Source organism: Macrobrachium rosenbergii, chromosome 47 (genome assembly GCF_040412425.1).
Source record: "Macrobrachium rosenbergii isolate ZJJX-2024 chromosome 47, ASM4041242v1, whole genome shotgun sequence".
Classification (NCBI taxonomy): Eukaryota; Metazoa; Arthropoda; class Malacostraca; order Decapoda; family Palaemonidae; genus Macrobrachium; species Macrobrachium rosenbergii.
In genome coordinates this window covers 26348124-26368965 of record NC_089787.1, presented here as the reverse complement: position 1 = coordinate 26368965, position 20842 = coordinate 26348124, and the positions used below count along the sequence as shown (strand labels likewise).

The 20842-nt window shown below is 37.0% G+C and overlaps 1 protein-coding gene across 12 annotated transcripts in view; it reads right to left on the bottom strand.

The window, feature by feature from the left end:
- The window catches only part of LOC136830685 (calcium/calmodulin-dependent protein kinase kinase 1-like), a 426905-nt gene that overhangs the window by 391273 nt on the left and 14790 nt on the right, over positions 1-20842 (bottom strand). For 3 of the 12 annotated variants that reach the window (XM_067090387.1, XM_067090391.1, XM_067090382.1), the window contains exon 1: positions 12380-12793. The exons of 5 other annotated variants lie outside the window; for them this stretch is intronic. In XM_067090387.1, coding sequence (XP_066946488.1) covers positions 12380-12389 — 10 coding nt within the window. In that variant the 5' untranslated portion in view covers positions 12390-12793. Of the gene's footprint in view, positions 1-12379; positions 12794-20842 lie in introns of those variants that run through there. 4 more of the 12 variants (XM_067090384.1, XM_067090389.1, XM_067090383.1 and 1 more) reach the window with 4 other exon arrangements.

Here is a 20842-nt window from a genome sequence, read left to right as displayed (position 1 = left end):
TCGCGGCGGAAGAGAACATGTTGAGTAGTTTATCACACACAAAGAAGTGGTACTCCGCCATCGTGATGTGTTAATCCCTGGCTTGTGTTCAACTGACTGCTGATGCCGCGCTTGTGGCGAGTATTTACAGAATAGAACAGAATATAGAATTTATGGCAAAGGCCAAGCTCTGGGACCTATGAGGTCATTCAGTGCTGAAAGGGAGATTGACAGTAAGGTTTGAAAGTTGTAACAGGAGGAAAACCTCGCAGTTACACTATGAAACATTTTTAGTGGGGTGGAAAGTCAGACGGAAGAAAGAGAATATGAATGAAGGTACAGTAAAGGGAATGAGAGAGGTTGCAGCTAGGGGCCGAAGGGACGCTGCAAAGAACCTAAAGCAATGCCTACTGTGCTAATGCACTAATCCCCCTTACGGGGCGAGTATTTAGACACTAACAGGATGATCCGTGATATTGGTGATTCCTTGGTGGAAGGGAGAAGAGGCATTTCCAACCGTTTTCGTTTTTATTCATCGTCGCTGCGACGCCAATATACATAAACCAATCAATCATTTTGTTTCTATTCTTTCAGTCCTGATCACCGCTGGCCCATGCAAAAAACAAAAAAAAAAACAAAAAAACCAAGTATAGTTTTAACTGGTACACTTGTGTGTGTGTGTGTGTGTGTTTCTGTGTATCTCTCTGCCTCTCGGTGTCGATGACCTTGCTGCCGTAACTACGCCAGTTTGATACAAGATTAACCAGTCAACCAATTTTCTCCGCCTCTGTGGTATCCACTGTAATATGAAAGCAAAAATAGCAGTAACAAGACCGTACGGAGACTCTGCAAACCTCCGCCAAGGTTTGGTAATCCACATCCTCCGACTTCCCAACACCCTGTGAAAATACGTCCCTTATATCTAGATACCATACGAGTTCCCAGAATCCCAAGAAGAAAAACATGTAGCAGAAATTTAAGAGTACGTGCGTAAACAGCGCGAGCGCACCGGTTAACAGCAGCCGAATGCGTACGTGCCTTGTGAAGTGCCGGAGTTACGTCAAGTCACGTGAATTCTTTCGGAAACGCTGTCATTAGCGGTAAAAAAATAAATTATAAATGACACAGTACCGTCTTTTACGATCGCATGACGGTCGCCTATAAATAGCGAATGGAATGTCCGTCGATTGCCGGTCGATAAGGGAGAATCTGGTGGAATCCTCGCGAGAAGTAAGCGGATTAAGATTTGGCACAAATTCGTGCTCAATAAAGTTGTCAGTTTCTCGAAAATTAGATAGATAGAATACACAATTTAGGTCGAAGGCCAAGCGCTACAACTTATGAGCTTATTCAGCGCTGAAAAGGAAAACACTAGCAGGAGGAAAACCTCGCAGTTGCACTATGGAACAATTGTTAGAAGAGGGTGGAAAGTATGATGGAAGAAAGAGAATATGAATGCAGGTACAGTAAAAGGAATGAAAGGGGTTGTAGCCAGGGGTCGAAGGGGCGCTGCAAAGATCGTTAAGTAATGCCTACAGTGCACCGTTCGTGAGGCGCACTGACGGCACTGCCCCCTACGGGGTCCCGAAAATTAGTTGCACACAGTTAATCAGTCTTAGCAATGAATTAACACAGGAGACCCGGTTGATCATCGTTACCGCGACGCCTTGTTATCAAATGAAACACTCAATCAGTCAAGACCGCAAAGACAATGAGCTAAGAAGCCTATTTCATCCGGTTTAGTTCTCAAAGAGGAACACAATAGTGACATTTACATAAGAAGCTACAATGAGAAATTGACCTCAACTTATTTGGTATTAAAAGAAGATCTGGGTAATTAGCTTTCCCTAGTCAAGTGTGCGGATTCAGAGTGCGCAGACACTGCAAGTCAGTTCTGGCCTAGAATGGAAAACCGCAGTATCTGCAAAATTTTCCAAATTGAGATATGACACCTATTGGGCTCGTGAAACACTAATACACAAGTTACTGCAGTTTCAGAATGATTCTTCAATGCTTTCCACGAGTATTTTTGGGGGTTCCATTGGCAGTATCTGCAAAATCAGTAGTAAGGCAAGGGAGTATCTATCATTTTTCTCAGTGTTGTGTTTTTGCAGATACTGCAGTCTTCCATTTTAGGGCAGATTTTTACCCAAGTTCGCAAAGAAATGAACTGTTTTGTATGATCATGTTCCCGAAAAATAATGAGAAACCATTAAAGTTACAGAGTATATCCCTGTAACTGGCATTACAGCACCTTTTTAACACCAGAAAATTAAAACGAGTTGGCATTTCACAAAGCTTAACTTGATCAAGGAAAAGACAGCAGTCATTTCAACTAAAGTCCCAAAAGAAACGATAAAGATTAAAAGATTTTCTTAGCCGAGTCAAAGTGATGAATGAAACAAAGCATTTACACAAACCAATGAAATATAGCTAATGAAAGGCCAGTTATACCTACTTTTCGTCGCAAAATAATGTATAAACAAAGTGACAGTCATGTAGCGAGTTCCCCATACTGTAGCTAAGAAAATACCGAACACGAACCACTGCATATAGTCTAAATCTATATATCCAGGCTGAAGTCACGATATTGCACTTATTCCCTTATACATCTAATCAAATCAAGCAAGGGCTTGTCACGTAGCCTCAAGGTCATAGCAATGTCAACATAATATTCAAGATTCTCATTTTGGTAATGAATTCAGATCGGCACAAAAGCTACAGTAAAAATAAACCATGAGTAAATTTGGACATCAAATCGGGTCAGACTTAGGAATCTTGAATAAAAGCTACGGTTGCTACCGAATGAACCACAAAGGCCATTTAAAGATGCCGGAATCAACGAGCTACCTGGGAAGGCTGCAGATATACCAGGTGTGCACCCTACCCAGGTAACTCCTTAGATAAGGTTTAAGTACTTAGGTTCCTACTTCCCTGACTTTTGTGACTCATCCGGTAACACACCCGACTTTCCCTCGATAGTCCTGGGTTCGATCCCGAAGTGAGGTAGAAATTGAATCATAATAACTGGTAAACCAGTGATGCGTGGCTACCAAATCAAAATCTGCATATATTGGATTAATAAGAAATATCTATTATTATTCTCACTAAGTGTAAATAAAACATGTGGTAACTTCCTTAATGATTTTAGAAGTTGTTTATCCAATATGGCTGTCACGTCACGTAGCAATGACGTCATCCCGCTCCTACTAGAAATTGGAGGAGGAGAGGAATGACGTTTCTTCTAGTACTCCGCCTTACGGTCAAGGTTGAGGTTTTGAAGGGGATAAACAAAGAGTTGTTCTGCTACTCCGTCTTATTGTTAAAAGCCGGTTTCTTCCCGGATAACGAGGCCAGACCTTATACATCAACACCAGCCGAAACAACTAATGACAATCTATCCATTACAAAAGACATCCCGGAACAAAAGAACGGGATCTTAGCCTTAAAGATGAATTGCCTAAGACCGTTGAAAAAGATGATAATGAAAACAGAGAGAGAGAGAGAGAGAGAGAGAAGGGGCGGGGGGGGGCGGGCCACCGGAACCCATTTTAGGCCTACACTACTAAAGAGTTAACGACACAAGGCTTCGAACACTCGAGATCGATAATCAGCTTCGTTCAGATTCTTCTTCCTTCTTCCTCCTCCTCCTCCTCCTCCTTCCCCTGAAGCTTCTCACACAAAACCATATTCTCTTCTTATTTATATATAATAAAAAAAAATGACCAATTCTTCCTCGACCAATTCCTAAAAACGAGATCCGACTTAATTCCTCTTCCCGGACGCCTTCCATATTAATTATCGTCTTCTTTCTCCGTTTCCTCGACTGTATCACATCTCTCCTATTCTCTTCTCTCCATATTTTCGTTCTGTCTGTTCCCTTTTTCAATTTTTACCTTCGTTTTTTTAGTCTCGTACAAATGTAAAACCTACAGAAATAGTAGTCAGAGAGGTTGGACAGCAAACTTGAAGAAACGAAGCAAGCATGGATGTAAAGAATATGGCCACAAATTGGGGTCTGCTAGAGGGCCGAGGGAGCACAAACACACTTCAGTAATGTCTGCAGTGCACCACGTGAGGTGCACTGACGGCACTACTCCACTACGAAGATTTTGGAAGACAGGAATGGAATATAGAATTTAGACCAAAGGCCAAGCGCTGGGACCTATGGGGTCATTCAGCGCTGAAACGGAAATTGACAGTAAAAGGTTTGAAAGGAGTGTTACGGAGTCCACTTGATATAAACCCTATTCATCACCATCACACAATACGCCAATCCTCTTTCTCCTCTTTCCACCATCTAAACTCCTTCCACTTTCGAGAAATGGAAGGATTTCCTTCAAATGTGACACTGACTCAGCGATCGTCTCCTTCAGCACCTCCGGCTAATTTCCCCGGGGAAAATCAGGACGCTTAGAGGGTCCTCGCTTCAGGATCTGAAACGCCAAGGTCTAGGGTCTAGACCTTGTGAAACACAAGAGGCCTAAGGGAGCACGGGGGAGCGGAAGGAAAGTTTCCGATCGATAAGGATGCGATGATATCTAAGGCGATATTCTGGCCTGGGGACGGAGGTAATTAGTCAGGTCAGGATAGCATGTATGTATATATGTATGTATAAGTGTATATATTCATAAACACACACACGCACATCTATATATATAATATATATACATATATATACAATATCTATAAAATCACGCAGGGAAGATATGATAATATAGTGTAAATCCGACACCAGTTAGGATTTACGACCTTTCTCATTTCTTTATATATGTTTATATACAGTATATATAAAATATATATATATATATATATAATATATATATATATATATATATATACACATATATATATATAATGTTAGTGTATGTATGTATGTATGTATGTGCATGTATGTATGTATGTATATATATATATATATATATATATATATATATATATATATATATATATATATATATATATATATATATATATATATATTATATATATATATATATATATATATATATATATATATATATATATATATATATATATATATACACATATATATACTGTATACACTAAATATATACGTACACATATATGGTAACAAGCATGATGACTAAAATCAAGGTCCAAAAAAAACATTCGTGTAAACGGTAACGCAAGCCTGTCCCAACTTATCCAGCGAACATAAATGACGCACCTTTAACAAAATAACAAATACACAACACACACTCCAGGCGCTGTAACTCGAAAAGCCTTCTTCCCAAACGTCATCAGCATAGGTAGTGCTTAATTATTCATGGGCAGATCAATTACCAGTTTTCTCTAGGGCAAGACATAGCAGTAAATCTACTGGTTTATTCAGGACAGTTGGCATCTTACATAAAACTTTGTATAATACATAATCGACAAGTCGGGCCTTAACAATATTGCCATCGTCAGTTCTTAGTGGTTTTACCTTCGATACAGAAATGTAAAGTATATCTATTCGAATACCTTGATTGCATAACAGCTGTGTATTATAGATAAAATCTTCCTCCAAGCAGCGATTAAGAAGATTAAAGAGAAATCGTCAACTGAAGTGACGTAACGGCTGACCTCTGGATCTCTTGGTATAAATACCGCTTTTCCGTAACTCTACTCATTCATTACCTGCCTGGAGAGAGAGAGAGAGACAGTTTGTCTCTGAAATGTAGCATTAACTTACTACATTTTGGCGTTTTTATGGGCTCCTTTTATTAGATGGAATTATGTTTTAACAAAATATTTCACAGTCATATATATACATATATATATATATATATATATATATATATATATATATATATATATATATATATATATATATATATATATATATATATATATATATATATGTGTGTGCATAGCTCACACTGAAAACAGATTATAATCAAATGCCGTGAATTTACAAAAGAAAACCTTGAATCATTAAAACGGTTCTGCTATCACCCCTTACTATATTCAGTCCCTATCGTGTTGTTACTGAAACTGCGCAAATGCCTCTGCTTTCGTCGCCTGGTCCCAAAACCCAAAACCCCTAAGAAAAATAAAATTATATGATTCAATATCTAGCTCATAGTACACGTGCACGTGCACTCAGCTGGAGAGGAAGTGTGGTGCCGTGACTCACAAGGAAAAATATCTAAAAGTCTTATCAACTTTATCTAGTTTTTTTGACTCGTTCCAACGCATTTCCCATCCAAGGCACAGGAAGGAAGCAGCCACGGATTTATCTAAACCTGGGTCCGGTAAATAGAAACACTCCTTGTTTTGTCCATTCATTTCCTAACGAAAATGAACAGCGAACGATTCTGTTGCTAAAATCAAGAGGCGTTTACGCATCTGAACAAAAATAAATCATGAATACTTAAATTATATACGTACATACTATATATATATTTTATATATATATATATACATATATATATTATATTATATTAACTTTATCACATACACAATTGTTCTGTGCATTAGTAGAATTACTGAAAGGACCTCATTCAAACTGGATGGCATCTAATGGAGTATTTATTCAGAAAAAGTTACAAGCTTTCTTGGACAAACAGTCCACATTATCAAGTATCTGTACAAAAAGTTACAAGCCTCCTTGGACAAACAGTCCACATTATCAAGTATCCGTACAGATACTTGATAATGTGGGCTTTGTCAAAGAAAGCTTGTAACTTTTTCTGAATAAATACTCCATTAGATACCATCCAGTTTGAATGAGGTCCTTTCAGTAATATATATTATATATATGCACATATATATTAGTGTGTGACTTTTTGTGAATATTTATATTTTAAATAATTATTATGAGTAAACTGCTCTATAAATAAATCCATGACCAAAGACATGCTGTGTGTGCGTACGCATGTGTAACACATACTCAGGGCAACATAGCTCAGATGCTCTATAGTCAGGCTCTCCAGCGAAACCACACAAAAAGGGCAGTAAGAGGGAGCCACGGCAATATTTTTTTCAGTGAACTTAAGTATACCTTAGTTTAACCAGACCACTGAGCTGATTGACAGCTCTCCTAGGGCTGGCCCGAAGGATTAGATTTATTTTACGTGGCTAAGAACCAACTGGTTACCTAGCAACGGGACCTACAGCTTATTGTGGAATCCGAACCACATTATAACGAGAAATGAATTTCTATCACCAGAAATAAATTCTTCTAATTCTTCATTGGCCGGTCGAGGAGAATCGAACGCGGGTCCAGCAGAGTGCTAGCCGAGAACGATACCAACCCGTCCAATGAGGAACATAACCAGTTTTTTTTTTTTTTTTTTTTTTTTTTTAGTGACCGCTACACCGGAGAGTATCTTACATCTTTGTTCTGACGTCACGATATCATCTGGGCGATCTTATGGTCTTATTTTGGTTCGCGGTTAGATCAATCTAGAATCCTTTCTTAAATTAAAATGTGTTACGTTACCGGCAGGCCACTCCTGAGTTACTTGGTAAGCCACAAAACACATCCGTTTCCTGACTGGCTGTTCAATACAACGTTAAACGTCACACCGGAAACGGGATAGCCTACAGAAAACGTTCGGTTGGTGTCATCATTCAATGTATGAAGAAACATTTCAAACGTTTGTCATCCCGGGATTTTCAATTTCGTAATTGTTAATCTGACGGATCTCCGAGACTGTCCCATGCAGATTCCATCTATATGCTTAATTCCCAACTGTTTCTAATCTACAGGATAGTTTATCTCTTTCTTTCCTCTCTTCCACAGCTCCATGTGAACTCTCATGGCGTGCTTGGGGTCACTTTGGGCGTCCAAAAATGATTCAGCCTCGTTTCTGGGCAGCCATGCTTAGAATTACTGCTACGGATATTCTTTTTTCAACCTCGAGATTCAGCTGCATAACGGTCTCGTGGATTATTCCTGTTAGGTCAGCATCTTTACTCACAGGCTCATATAGCAAATCCTACTACACATGGTCGGTTTAGTAACCTCCTGCACTCCCACTGCCAAGCTTTTTCCTCCATTACAACACCTCTTATTCTTAAAACAGATTTACCTCTGTGTTTCACCTTTATTTATCTTCTCTTCTCCTTTGCGCTGTTTTTCAATCCCAATTTAGTCTAGTCTGGAGAAACGTATATAGATGGCAGCATCACATAATAATAAAAATAGTTCTTCAGGAGTCATGAGGGTTCGTAGCACTGCACAAAAAACGTTATGCTCTAACTGTTTTATGCTTCATTAAGCTACGCAGCCGTCCAGTGAAAATCGTTGCACAAGCACCCTGCAATCAACTTATTATTTAATAGTACAAATAAAAAATCGTCTGGCGCACAAAGAACAAATTAACGCCAGGTACTATCTCGCTCATTATCGACTGTCAATTAACACGGTATATTTATCGGCCTAGCGTGTTCTCTAAACACGTCGAGAACATGAGCATAAATGTAAACATTTTACGGCAGGACTAACCTACCACGGTTCCTTATCTCCTTACATCGATGTTACATTTTACAAATGAATAGATTTTTTTTTTTTTTTAGGAAGAACCAAAGAAAGCACTGTCTGCCATGTCAGGTAGTTCATTGCACTATTCCAGTTGAAGAAATGTCAACAGGATACACCTTTCAGCAAGTAGGCCTATATACTGTAGGCAAAAGCATGAATCACTTATGAGACTAAAAAATCATGAACGTGACACTGACTATTGTCTTATGACTATTCTTAGGTGCCCCATGGTGGGGAGAATAGCAATATATATATATATATATATATATATATATATATATACCGTATATAGGCCTATATACCTGTATATATATATGGTTTCTTAAATCTTATGTTAAGCAGACTTGCCTCTCATGTATTAATACTTTATATTCCCCACATCAGTTCCTAAACTACTGAACCCAAAATTCATGCAATACGAACACTGCTATCCTTTTAGTAAAACTTCCTTATGAATAACATCATAAACGCCTGAAATGCGCTGTAATAATCACGGCACGTTATTTAATGATGTCCATAAAAAACTACAATTGCAATCGTTGCAACAATAACAACTAACAACAGCTGCAACAACACTAAAAAGGCAATAAAAGAGAAAAGTTAGCCTTCAAGCAGTCCTACCTAACAATCAGTTTATATCAGAAGTAAATAAAAAAATAAGATGTTGCTTCAACTTAACGAACACACTGGTAACCTTATCCGAACATGAAGAGGAGTTAAAAACATGTTCACAGATTACACAAGTATTAGAACGACTTAATAGGATTAACAACACGAAGCATAAATTTAGAAACGACTTTCTAAAGCTGCTTAAAGGATTAACAACACTGAAGGTGTAAAACTTTTACAAAATTATGGAAACGTTAAACAAGAACGCTATCTACAATTGTAGTTTTTATGGACAAAATAACGTGCCGTGATTAACAGCGCATTTCAGGCGTTTGTGATGTTATTCATAAAACTAAAAGGATAGCAGTGTTTTACGAACAGGTTGGGAATATATCTTAAATAAGATTTAAGAAACCATTTTTACAGGTATAAAATAAATAAGAACGCTATCTACAATAGGTCGTACCTTAGTAACTGATTGCTCTCAGTCTCTGAAGTTGGAACGTATCTTGCGTCTAGGTAAACATAATGATCATAATGTGTACCCCACACAGGGAAGGTATTGGAAGAGGTAGAACATTTAATGTTTCCTTGGGGACACACTAGACCGAGATTCTTCGGCTGAGAGGGCAGTAACAGAGAGCAGTTCTGCCTTAAAATGGAAGACTGCAGTATCTGCAAAAATACAAAACTGAGAAAAATGGTAGGTACTGCAGTTTTCCCTTGCCTTGCTACTGATTTTGCAGATACCGCAAATGGGAACCCCTAAATACTCGTGGAAAGCATTGAATGATCATTCTGAAACTGCAGTAACTTGTGTATTAGTGTTTCACGAGCCAAATAGGTGGCATATCTCAATTTCGAATATTTTGCAGATAGTGCAGTTTTCCATTTTAGGGCAGAGTTGCAGCATGGATGAAGCTAGACTACCTCAATATAAAAAAATGCCGCTATGGTGGAGAGAGAAAAGACTTACGATGGGTACGGTACACAAGGCCTGTGCTACTATACGCGCCAGAAACGAGGCACTGACAAGAGAGATGGAAGAGATTCTGAAAAAGTAAGACAACAGGATGCTAAGATTCAAGACCAGAATACAGTGAGATGATCGCATTGCGTAGGAGGAACATGAGGAGAGACGCGGTGTCCAGCTGGAAAACAGACTGACACCTAAAAGACTGAGATGGTTTGGGCATGTGATGAAATGGGATAAGGAACAATTCGCTAAAAACACAAAACAAAAACTAGACAAAAATCAACAGATATGGGAGTACGCTGGCCTTGGTAGATGTAGACCTAGACCTTCATAGGAATTCAGGGAGAAAGTTCACAAGAAGGGAGGCAATAATAATAATAATAATAATAATAATAATAATAATAATAATAATAATAATAATAATAATAATAATAATAATAATAATAATAATAATTTACGTCAGAACTGCAAAATGGGAAAAGCTTACGTAAAACAATTTCATGATGGTGATGATACTCACTCACACATTTTCTACCACCATTGACCCGTTTTTGGCTTACAAGCATGAATGAGTGTATAGCCTAAGTGCCTTGATCTGAGCTTCGGAACGGTACATAACGTCCCTGTAAGTATAGATTTGCCGTCTTGACCTTTCATTGCCAGGATCGTTTGGGTACACTAATGTGAGTATTCTCTCCCTCTCTCTCTCCCTCACACACACACATATATATATAAATTTATGTGTGTGTGAGCTAATCTCTCTCTCACATACAACACACACATATGTGTATATACATATATGTGTGTGTGTGTATCAGAGAGAGAGAGAGAGAGAGAGAGAGAGAGAGAGAGAGAGAGAGAGAGAGAGAGAGAGAGAGAGAGACTAAACACTCCAACACATGTTCTTTTAACTCTTGTTTAGAAAATGAACCCCTCGTGCAGAAAACATCCACACTAACGATTCATCAGTAATATACTGAACCCTTTAACATACACTGCGTCTTACCCCAATCTTGCACGCACTTTACGGATTCCGAATACTGAAAGCCTTCATTTTTACCGCCACTTTCAGTATATACAGAAATTTTCGTTTACCACTCGTCCTTCCTTTTCTCGCAACTAAACAAACCACCTAACCATTTTACCTTATTATCATAACTCTATCGTCTTGGCGAATTTTGCTGCATTGAAACACTGATCTATTGTATTAAAATTAAGCAATTATAAAACTGAACAAATCATTAACCCCTAAAGACGATAAAGTTGATGTCATATACGCATGTTTTAATTTTTATACTGACTAACGACATGCGTCATTTGAATCATTACGCCTATGCACCTCATACTAAGGACGACGTCTGGAGAAAGATGCTGTTGTGATACGCCCCTATGAACTGTTTCAAAAGTGATGAAAACGCCTTTTGCTAGTCATCTTGCGGCCAAATACCGGCACCTTTGTTTGCAAAGGCAGATAAAACCTATCCGGTACCTTCTCAACAGACGACAATGAAAGTTAAACCAGTACGGTACAACTTAAGTATGTTAAACCAGTGTTATTCCTTGGGTGTAAATTGTACCAGTTTTAGCATAACAAGGCCTATATCCAGCAAGCAACAATCCTCTGTAGCAAAATACGGAAAGCTGGCAATTGTCCCGAAAGTATAATATCAAATTGGTAAAAGTGTTTACCAACTGATTAACTGCTCACCGACAAATCCCTAAGTAATACAGCATTCGGGTCGTTTCGGCCGTAAGTCATTTAGGCCGTAAGCACGTTTACGTGCAAAATGGGCGCCGTGTTTAGTACCAGCCCTTGGGGATGTACGTAAAACATGAAATAATAATGGTGAATACCATAAACATAACGGTAAATACCATAAACATAACGTCTTACATTGTTTTGGATGTTACGGCCTAAAGTGACTTACTGCCGAAACGACCAGGACCGGTGATACAAATGTCTGTTTACAATATCAAACGATTCGACACGCGTGATAAGAACGCTCTTAGCCTATTCAGCCTACCTAAATTCAGAAAATTTAAATTAAACCTTACTTCAGTTCAGAAAGTTTTGTTAAACCTTTCTTTAGTTAAAAAAAAACCTTTGTTAAACCTTACCTTAATTCAAGAAACGTTGTTTAACCTTACTTTAGTTAAAACCCCTTGTTAAACCTTACCTCAGTTCAAAATACTTAAGTTTAAGATATTAAACTCAAAACTTACAATCATGAGATGCACATGAGAAAACTACAATTTTATCATATAATAATTTTAAAAAACCGATATTATAAAAACACTTTATAACAAATAGGCCTACTCACCTTGAGACATGCCGACTGTGAATAGCTTTTCCGTTTTGAACTCAAATCGTCGACTACACTATCAGCCTAGGCCTATAGGCTTAGTCCTAAAAGCACTAAAGACAAAAACAAAACAAAAATAACAAAAACAAAATAACTACTTCGGCACTCTTGTTACAATCTCACGTGAAACTTCATTCACAAAATATGGGATTACGAAATGAAATCGGCATCAAAACACTATGATAAAAAAATAAAACACGAGGATTTTCTCCACATTAAAGGCTGTATTTAGCCTGCAACTGCAAACTCCACAATCTCATGACCTCACTGACACGGGGTCATGTGCAGACAGAAGAACACGTTGCACAACTTTCGGAGGAGCGCGACCGACGACGTACACCTTCACCGGACGACTGCTTAGCGATAACTGCCGCCTCGATAGGCGGGGAACCCAGACCCTCTTCTCATTCTTCTTCTTATTCTTCTTGCGCTACACGTCTTAGCTGCCAGGCATTGCAAACTTCAATAGTTAGTTTACGCAATCATCCATGAAGTTAAATACACTCGCAATACACGCTCATGCGTCGACATGACACGAAGATCTTGTCTTTATCCTAAGATCTCGAATCTCGCGGCCTTTCCCGCAGTAAATAAAAGAGAAACGCTCGAACAGACTTCTAAAAGTAACAGCGTATACAACTATTCAGAGCCCCCGGGACCAGGTAAGCTGCCTCATCGCTTTCCCTCATTTACGGCTCACTTTCACTCATTTTCTCGGCAAATGGTGCAGGTATTTCAAACGACCGCAGTGTTGCAGAGATGCAGGAAACATATTTGTCTGCAGATTATGTGTTCAATATGATGACACGTCACAATTTATTTAAAGTATGAAGTATAGGCTACATAAATGCGTTTGCAGCGGAGAACAGGTGGCATACGTCATCGTCCCTTGCTTGGTGTTGATGCCTTGTTCTCTTACTCGCCCGGAACGATAACTAAACAGCTGATGTAAGCTACTGGCACGCTGTTATCAGATATTTCAAAGTAATGTGGTAATATATTTAACTCTGAGCAGGTGAAAGCAGCCATTTGTCTATTAACAAATTCAGCGAAACGCACATAAACATTTGTCTATTATGCAATTAAGGTAAGTTTATAAAAAGATACAATGACTCGGATGTTTATGGTAATTGTCGTCATATTACTTGGCAATTTATCTCTATCATTAAACTGGTGTATATATATAATTTATATATATATATATATATATATATATATATATATATATATATATATATATATATATAACAAAATATCTATATAACAAAATATCATATATATATATATATATATATATATATATATATATATATATATACATATGCGTGTATAATTACTCCATTCTTAATGTGTTTTCTTATAGTTGGCAAAGCTACCTTACTAACATGATTACATGTGTGAGAGCGTAATCAGCAATTACGGAAAACTAGATATTGCAAGAGCAAAGGCATAGAAAACGGAGTCGAAATGTTTACTCGTCCCAAACATTGCAGTTACTTTATCTATCTGGTAAACTGCGCTGCACAGTTGCAAAGTACTTCCTTTTCAGCCGCTACTGAATCCAGTTTTGTGTGGAATTCTTCTTTTTTTTTTTTTTTTGCTTTTTGTTCATTTACTATTTCACAAATCAACTACGACTAACAACACATGGAAATCTGTTTTAATTATGCAGTTAAAATCAAGTATATTGACATAAAATATTCCTGTTCATTTAAATTGCGTATCATCGCAACGAGAAGGCATGAGAATAATAACAGCCGCAGTTCCCTTAACAGGTAGAAATATCGATAATTAAAGGTAATTCTCACCTGCCAGAGAAGGAGACCGGCCATTTACAAGTCCCGGATCTGCTAAATATAGTAATAAAAAAATTCGTGACGTCGGGGCAAACATTCCTAATATTGATCAGGGGAGAGAGATAACGCGAGGTAAAAAAAGATAAGTAAAGTAAGGTAGGTTAGGGGAAAGATAAGTAAAAAAATATAAAAGTGACTGTAATTGGATTTAAATGAATATATATATATATATATTATTTTTATTATTTTTTCAGTAATTAAAGAAGAACTCAGACAGCGTTTACTCTTCCTCATTCCTCGTCCGGGATAGATCAAAACCAGTGAGTGGGCCGCGAGAGGGCGAGAAGAGCACAGGTTAAGGGCACGCACTGGAGGCAAGTGGGACGTGTATGTATATATATATATATATATATATATATATATATATATATATATATATATATATATATATATATATATATATATATATATATATATATATATATATATATATATATATATATATATATATATATATATATATATGTATGTATGTATATGTGTGTGTGTGCATATATATATGTATATTTACAGGGACTGTTTTAGGTGAGGATAACTAATAAATTTCAGCCTCGTCTTTCTATAAGAAGAGAGAAATAGTTAGGATCTCAAGATCTGACAATCAAGGTAACGGCTTGTCAGTAATACTGATGAAAATTATCATAAAGTTGAGTAAAATCTATATTGATACAGTATTGCATTTTGCAACGCTTACCTGAATTTTCCTATTTATACTGTCAATGATCATAGGGTGCGCAGCAAATCAATAATACTTTAATGCAATGCGTAACACTTCCTTGGATTTTCCTACTTATATTGCTAGTCATATCTGTATATATTTATGTTCGTTGAGTTACCTTTTATTTTCCATTAGTATTTCCTTTTGTTATGACTTTACAGATTATTGGCCTTCCAGATTTATTCCATAAGGTTGTTGGCATACGTTAAAATAATAATAATAATAATAATAATAATAATAATAATAATAATAATAATAATAATAATAATAATAATAATAATAATAATACATCGTTTAGCACTCCCCAGTCTTAAAGACGATTGCAAATGCATTAGAAATAAAAAAATTAGGTAATCTAAAATTTTGAAGAAAATAAAGTCTCAAGCAAAGATTGTTCAACCCCTGCTTTCAATTTGTTATTGTTATTCTTATTGTTATTACGATAAGATGGCCTTATGCCAGCAGAGGGTCCTGCTCGTACGACCAGCTCGCCAAACTTCCAACTTTCACATGCTGAGATTATTCACTGTGACATGATCTATCTCTCCACGTAATCATTCAGACGAAATAGTAAACACAAACATTCGTTTGAATGTGTTTGAATGTTTGAGGCAAAGTTTGACGTAACCATTCAAATAAAATATTAAACACACTAACATTCGTGCGAATGTTTGGGGCGAAGTTGACCTAACCATCCAAACAAAATATTAAAGACACAAACATTCGTTTGAATGTTTGAAGCAAAGTTTGACGTAATCATTCCAACTAAAACGTAAACTCACAAACGAAATACTAAAGCGAACAAGCAATCAAGCAAAGGCACTTCCCAGCAAGTGGGGCTGCCCCGCGTACTCTTAATCTCCTTTCAGTAATTTGTGGAATGTGTTTACTCAACAAGAAAGTACTAGGAAGTAGGGAAATGATAAAAACAATAAATACAGAGAGAGAGAGAGAGAGAGAGAAAGAGAGAGAGAGAGAGATTACTTAGACTGAAAAGTGTTAAGACAAACAAAAATATATTCACTACGATTCGAGAACAACACTGTCATATCTTTAACTTCACAGAAACTATTAAAAAATGCTTCTAGCCAGAAAAAAAAAACCTTCACGAAACCATATATAAACTCTTTTCCAAGTAAAACCTCAAAAAATAACATTCTTAAAAAAGCAAGTTAACCAACCTTACCAAGTTGGTTCTGAGAATGCAACGCATCTGACACTGAACAAGTCTCTTGGTCTGATCCTATGTGTCAACACAGGATGTGGTTAAAAAAAAAAAAAAGATAAGGATTTAAAATGATGTAGATGTTATGGCTGGTTAAGGTCCTTTACGAGGTGCAGTAACTTTAAGGCAATGTTGTTCTCAGGGAAAAGGAGTAATTGTTGTGAAATGAAGCTAAGAATGTTAAGGAAACCTCTGTCAGCGTACAGACCTTGTGACAGTCATAGTTTCATAAGCTACAGATGGGATGGCAGCATTTCCTTTATCAAGACAGATTTAGCGGTAGTAATGTCTTTAGTAATAAAGAGGAGTAATAGTAGTGAGGCAATTGTTAAGGTACAGATGTTGTGGTTATAATACTGCCCTAAAATGGAAAACTGCAGTATCTGCAAAATTTTCGAAATTGAGATATGCCACCTATTGGGCTCGTGACACACTATACACAAGTTAACTGCAGTTCCAGAATGATTCTTCAATGCTTTCTACGAGTATTTAGGGGGGTCCCATTTGCAGTGTCTGCAAAATCAGTAGTAAGGCAAGGGAGTATCTACCATTTTTCTCAGTTCTGTATTTTTGCAGATACTTCAGTCTTCCATTTTATGGCAGAATATACCTTCATCATGATACAGAAGTTCTAAGAGGTAGTAATACTGTACTTTTATCAAGATAAAGAATTGGAAGCATTGCTTTCAATAAGATACAGAAGCGGCTGTAACACCTTTAGTAAAACACATACGTGGCTGTCAATTCTTCATGAAGATACAGAAGTGGCTGTAACACCAATACAGGAGTCATACAGTAACACCTTCTCGTATTAAAGTAGCGATAAGGTACTTTCATTCACACATAAGAGAAGTATTACGGCAATCCCTTAATTACTAAGGCACAAAAGATAGGTAGGATAAAGATAAATATAAACACCTTGAATCTGGAGGGGGGAGGGGGCGAGGAGGGGACGCCAACAAACCGAATGGGCAACTCCGCTTCCCCTTAAGGTATTCCCCAAGGAGTTAGTCAATTTTTGTGTGACGATCTTGTGAAATCCCTGTCGTGCAGGTTTAGATAATATTTTCCTATTTCGAAAGTCCATTTTTATATACCTTTTTTTAACTCTTTAAAGAAAAACTGCTATCACTAAATCACACTGTAGGCTTCTCGAATGTTGATGCGGCTCATTGCCGCTACTAAGTTAAGTAGCTGGTCTCTTAACAATGAATTTTGGGATGAGGCTGCTAGGCCTATATATATATATATACAGAGCTCAATAAATAAATAGATAAATAATAAAAAAACAATACATTAATAAATAAATAAATAAGTAAAATAAATTAATGAATAAAATATTGTCTGATGCTATCCAAGATGGATTTTCAAGGCCAATTTCGCAAGTAATTTTTTTACGACCATTTGCCGCTCAATTCTCCAGATGAAACTAGTGGTGAGCGAAGCCGACCTTAATAAAACGAAAAAGAAAAAAGAAATAATAATATATTAAAACCCACACGCTGAACGAGTTGTGTTTGATCAGATCTCGTAAGGTGAAATTTCAGCAAATTGCTTCATATTTTCATGACTCTCTCTCTCTCTGTGAAATACACGCACATCAACGTTACAATGCAATGATGCTGTTGTTAATTCTTGCTTATCCGTTTGCGTCCTATACTGAAATCTCTCTCTCTCTCTCTCTCTCTCTCTCTCTCTCTCTCTCTCTCTCTCTCTCTCTCTCTCTCTGTGATATAAACAGATAAACACATTACAATTTGAAAATGCGACTTCAAACTCTAGCTTATCCGTTTCTGCCCTATACCGAAATCTATCTCTCTCTCTCTCTCTCTCTCTCTCTCTCTCTCTCTCTCTCTCTCTCTCTCTCTCTCTCTCTCTTTCCGCCGGCGCTCCGAGATAATGACGTATTGACGTGTGGAAATATGATTTTCCCATTCCGCTGAGCTTCGCGAGAATTTGTTTCTCTGGCGAATATTAAGTCACTGAGAGAGAGAGAGAGAGAGAGAGAGAGAGAGAGAGAGAGAGAGAGAGAGAGAGAGAGAGAGAGATTTCAGCATAGGGCAGAAACGGATAAGCAAGAGTTTGAATTCGCATCGTTAAATTGTATAATTTATCTGTGTATATCAGAGAGAGAGAGAGAGAGAGAGAGAGAGAGAGAGAGAGAGAGAGAGAGAGAGAGAGAGAGAGAGAGAGTTCTACTTAACCCGATGCGAACGAGTAAGACTGGAAAAAACATGCGTGGGTGCCGAGATGAATTGGCAAGACTGGTACAAATCTCAACAGGTAAAATCTCTGCTGTAATTATTATCATTATTGACAATAAGTATTATCATTATTAATAATAAACGTTATTTAGCGAGCGGTAACATTTATTTACTATTGTGGAAAATCAGACGAATATTTTTAAAATTATACCTTTATTTATATATTTTTATATATTAAATAGTTCAGGCAGTATCTGTTATGAAAGTAATTAGATCACGTCATATATATATATATATATATATATATATATATATATATATATATATATATATATATATATATATATATATATATATATATATATATATATATATATATATAATGTGTGCGTACGTATGTGTTTTGCCTGAAGAGACGAAATAAGGCAATCAAATATCTAGTTGAAATAAGGAAAAAAATTTTTGTTAATGAATCCAAGATACAGAAATTTCCTGACACAAATTATCACATAATACCAACGAAGTCAAACGCCAAATAACTACCCAGTGTTAATAACGACACCCTACACCGAAAATTTCTGTTTATATTTAGCGAACAAAGTTGATTAACTCCGCCCTCTTCCCAAGTCACCGATGAATTCATGGGCTAACGAAGTTATGAGCGATCGCGTTGCACAATATCGCAAGTTAAAACGGGATAACTTTGAGGCCATCACGATAATTAACCTGCTTAGGTGGCGGTTCCTGTATCGGAGTTTATACAGGTCCGCTGGTGCGGTGGCTAGCGTCGTAGCAAGCCGCTCAGATGTCGCGAGCTCGCGCCTCGCCCAGGGCGATGAAAAAGTCGTTGACTCTGTGTCATGATCAGTTACTGCTGCAGTGTGGGGTCTGCTGCTGCGGTGGGAGGTTGAAGCCAACATTCTTTGGAAGCTTGAATTTCAAGTCAATGGCTCCGTGGGCTCGTTCTATATGAATAGGTTTTATCTAATGAAATAATAATAATAGTGTGTTACCTAAGAACTATAGTCCCTGGCTGGGTTTTCGTTTCAGCTGACCTTATGCCAGCGAGGGATCTTACCCTGAGGGCAGCCTGCTGTAGTCAGTGAGATTGACTGGTACTCTACTCAAGGGTTGTGCTAGTGCTTATTTTACTGGTACTTTAAAAAATATAAAATCTTATTTAAATGCGTTTGTTTCCTTCTCAAGTTCCCCCACAATATTTTACAAAATCATGAAAAAAATATCTAGTATTTCTATTAATATCGTAATATTAGTTTTTGCAGCGTAAATCGAAAAGTAATTTATATATATATATATATATATATATATATATATATATATATATATATATATATATATATATATATATATATATTATATATTTATATAAATTCATAAAAACTTATAGAAATTTTATACACTTGAAGAGATCATTGATAAGTTCAACTTCGCCTGAAACACACACACACACACACACGCTATATGCGCATACGGGTATTCATAATAAATTATACATATACAAGCAGATACATACTGTCACATACATACACGTACAAACGGAAAACGAAAACTCAAAAATGTAAAAGCATTTTATCTTACTCAAAAGTAATTTACCTTGCTTTTAAAAATGCAACTACACAGACTAGCTCAGTTCGCCAAATGATTGAAATTCTTAAAATCAAAATTGGAGTTTTCCATTACTTTCAAGATAAAAGACATACGACTTTTTCATGTCAGTTTTCATTTTATTTTCTTTTTTAATTTTATTTTCTTTTTTCATTTTTTTTTTTTTTTTTTTTTTGCTCAAGACCCGACTCGTTCTTTCTCAACAGCAGCGACTGACGTCAGGTCATTTAAGGCACAGCCAAAAGGTAATCTCCTCTCTGCCTTTTGACCTGCCTTTTCAACTCATCCCTCCCCCATCTCCTCCTCTACCCCTATCCCTCTCTCTCCTCTCTCTCTCTCTCTCTCTCTCTCTCTCTCTCTCTCTCTCTCTCTGGGGGAAGGGGGTATAGATAGAGTAATCCCTGGGGAAGGGGGTATAGATAGAGTAATCCCTGTCTAATATAGATACAATTCATAATGATGATCCTGATCAGATCTAGTATCTTTTCATCCTCTCTCTCTCTCTCTTTCTAGCGCGCACGCGCGCACACACGCACACACTCAAAGGCCAACCGAACTTTTTTTCGTCAAGTTTCACTGAAAAGTAGTTTTCCTAACCCTTGCTTTTTAAAAATCAATATTTTCTCTCTCTCTTTCTCTCTCTCTCTCTCTCTCTCTCTCTCTCTCTCTCGAAGAAGAAGAAGAAGAAGAAGAAGAAGAAAGAAGAAGAAGAAGTAAACCGTTTCTTTTATCTCTCTCTCTCTCTCTCTCTCTCTCTCTCTCTCTCTCTCTCCAAGAAGAAGAAGAAGAAGA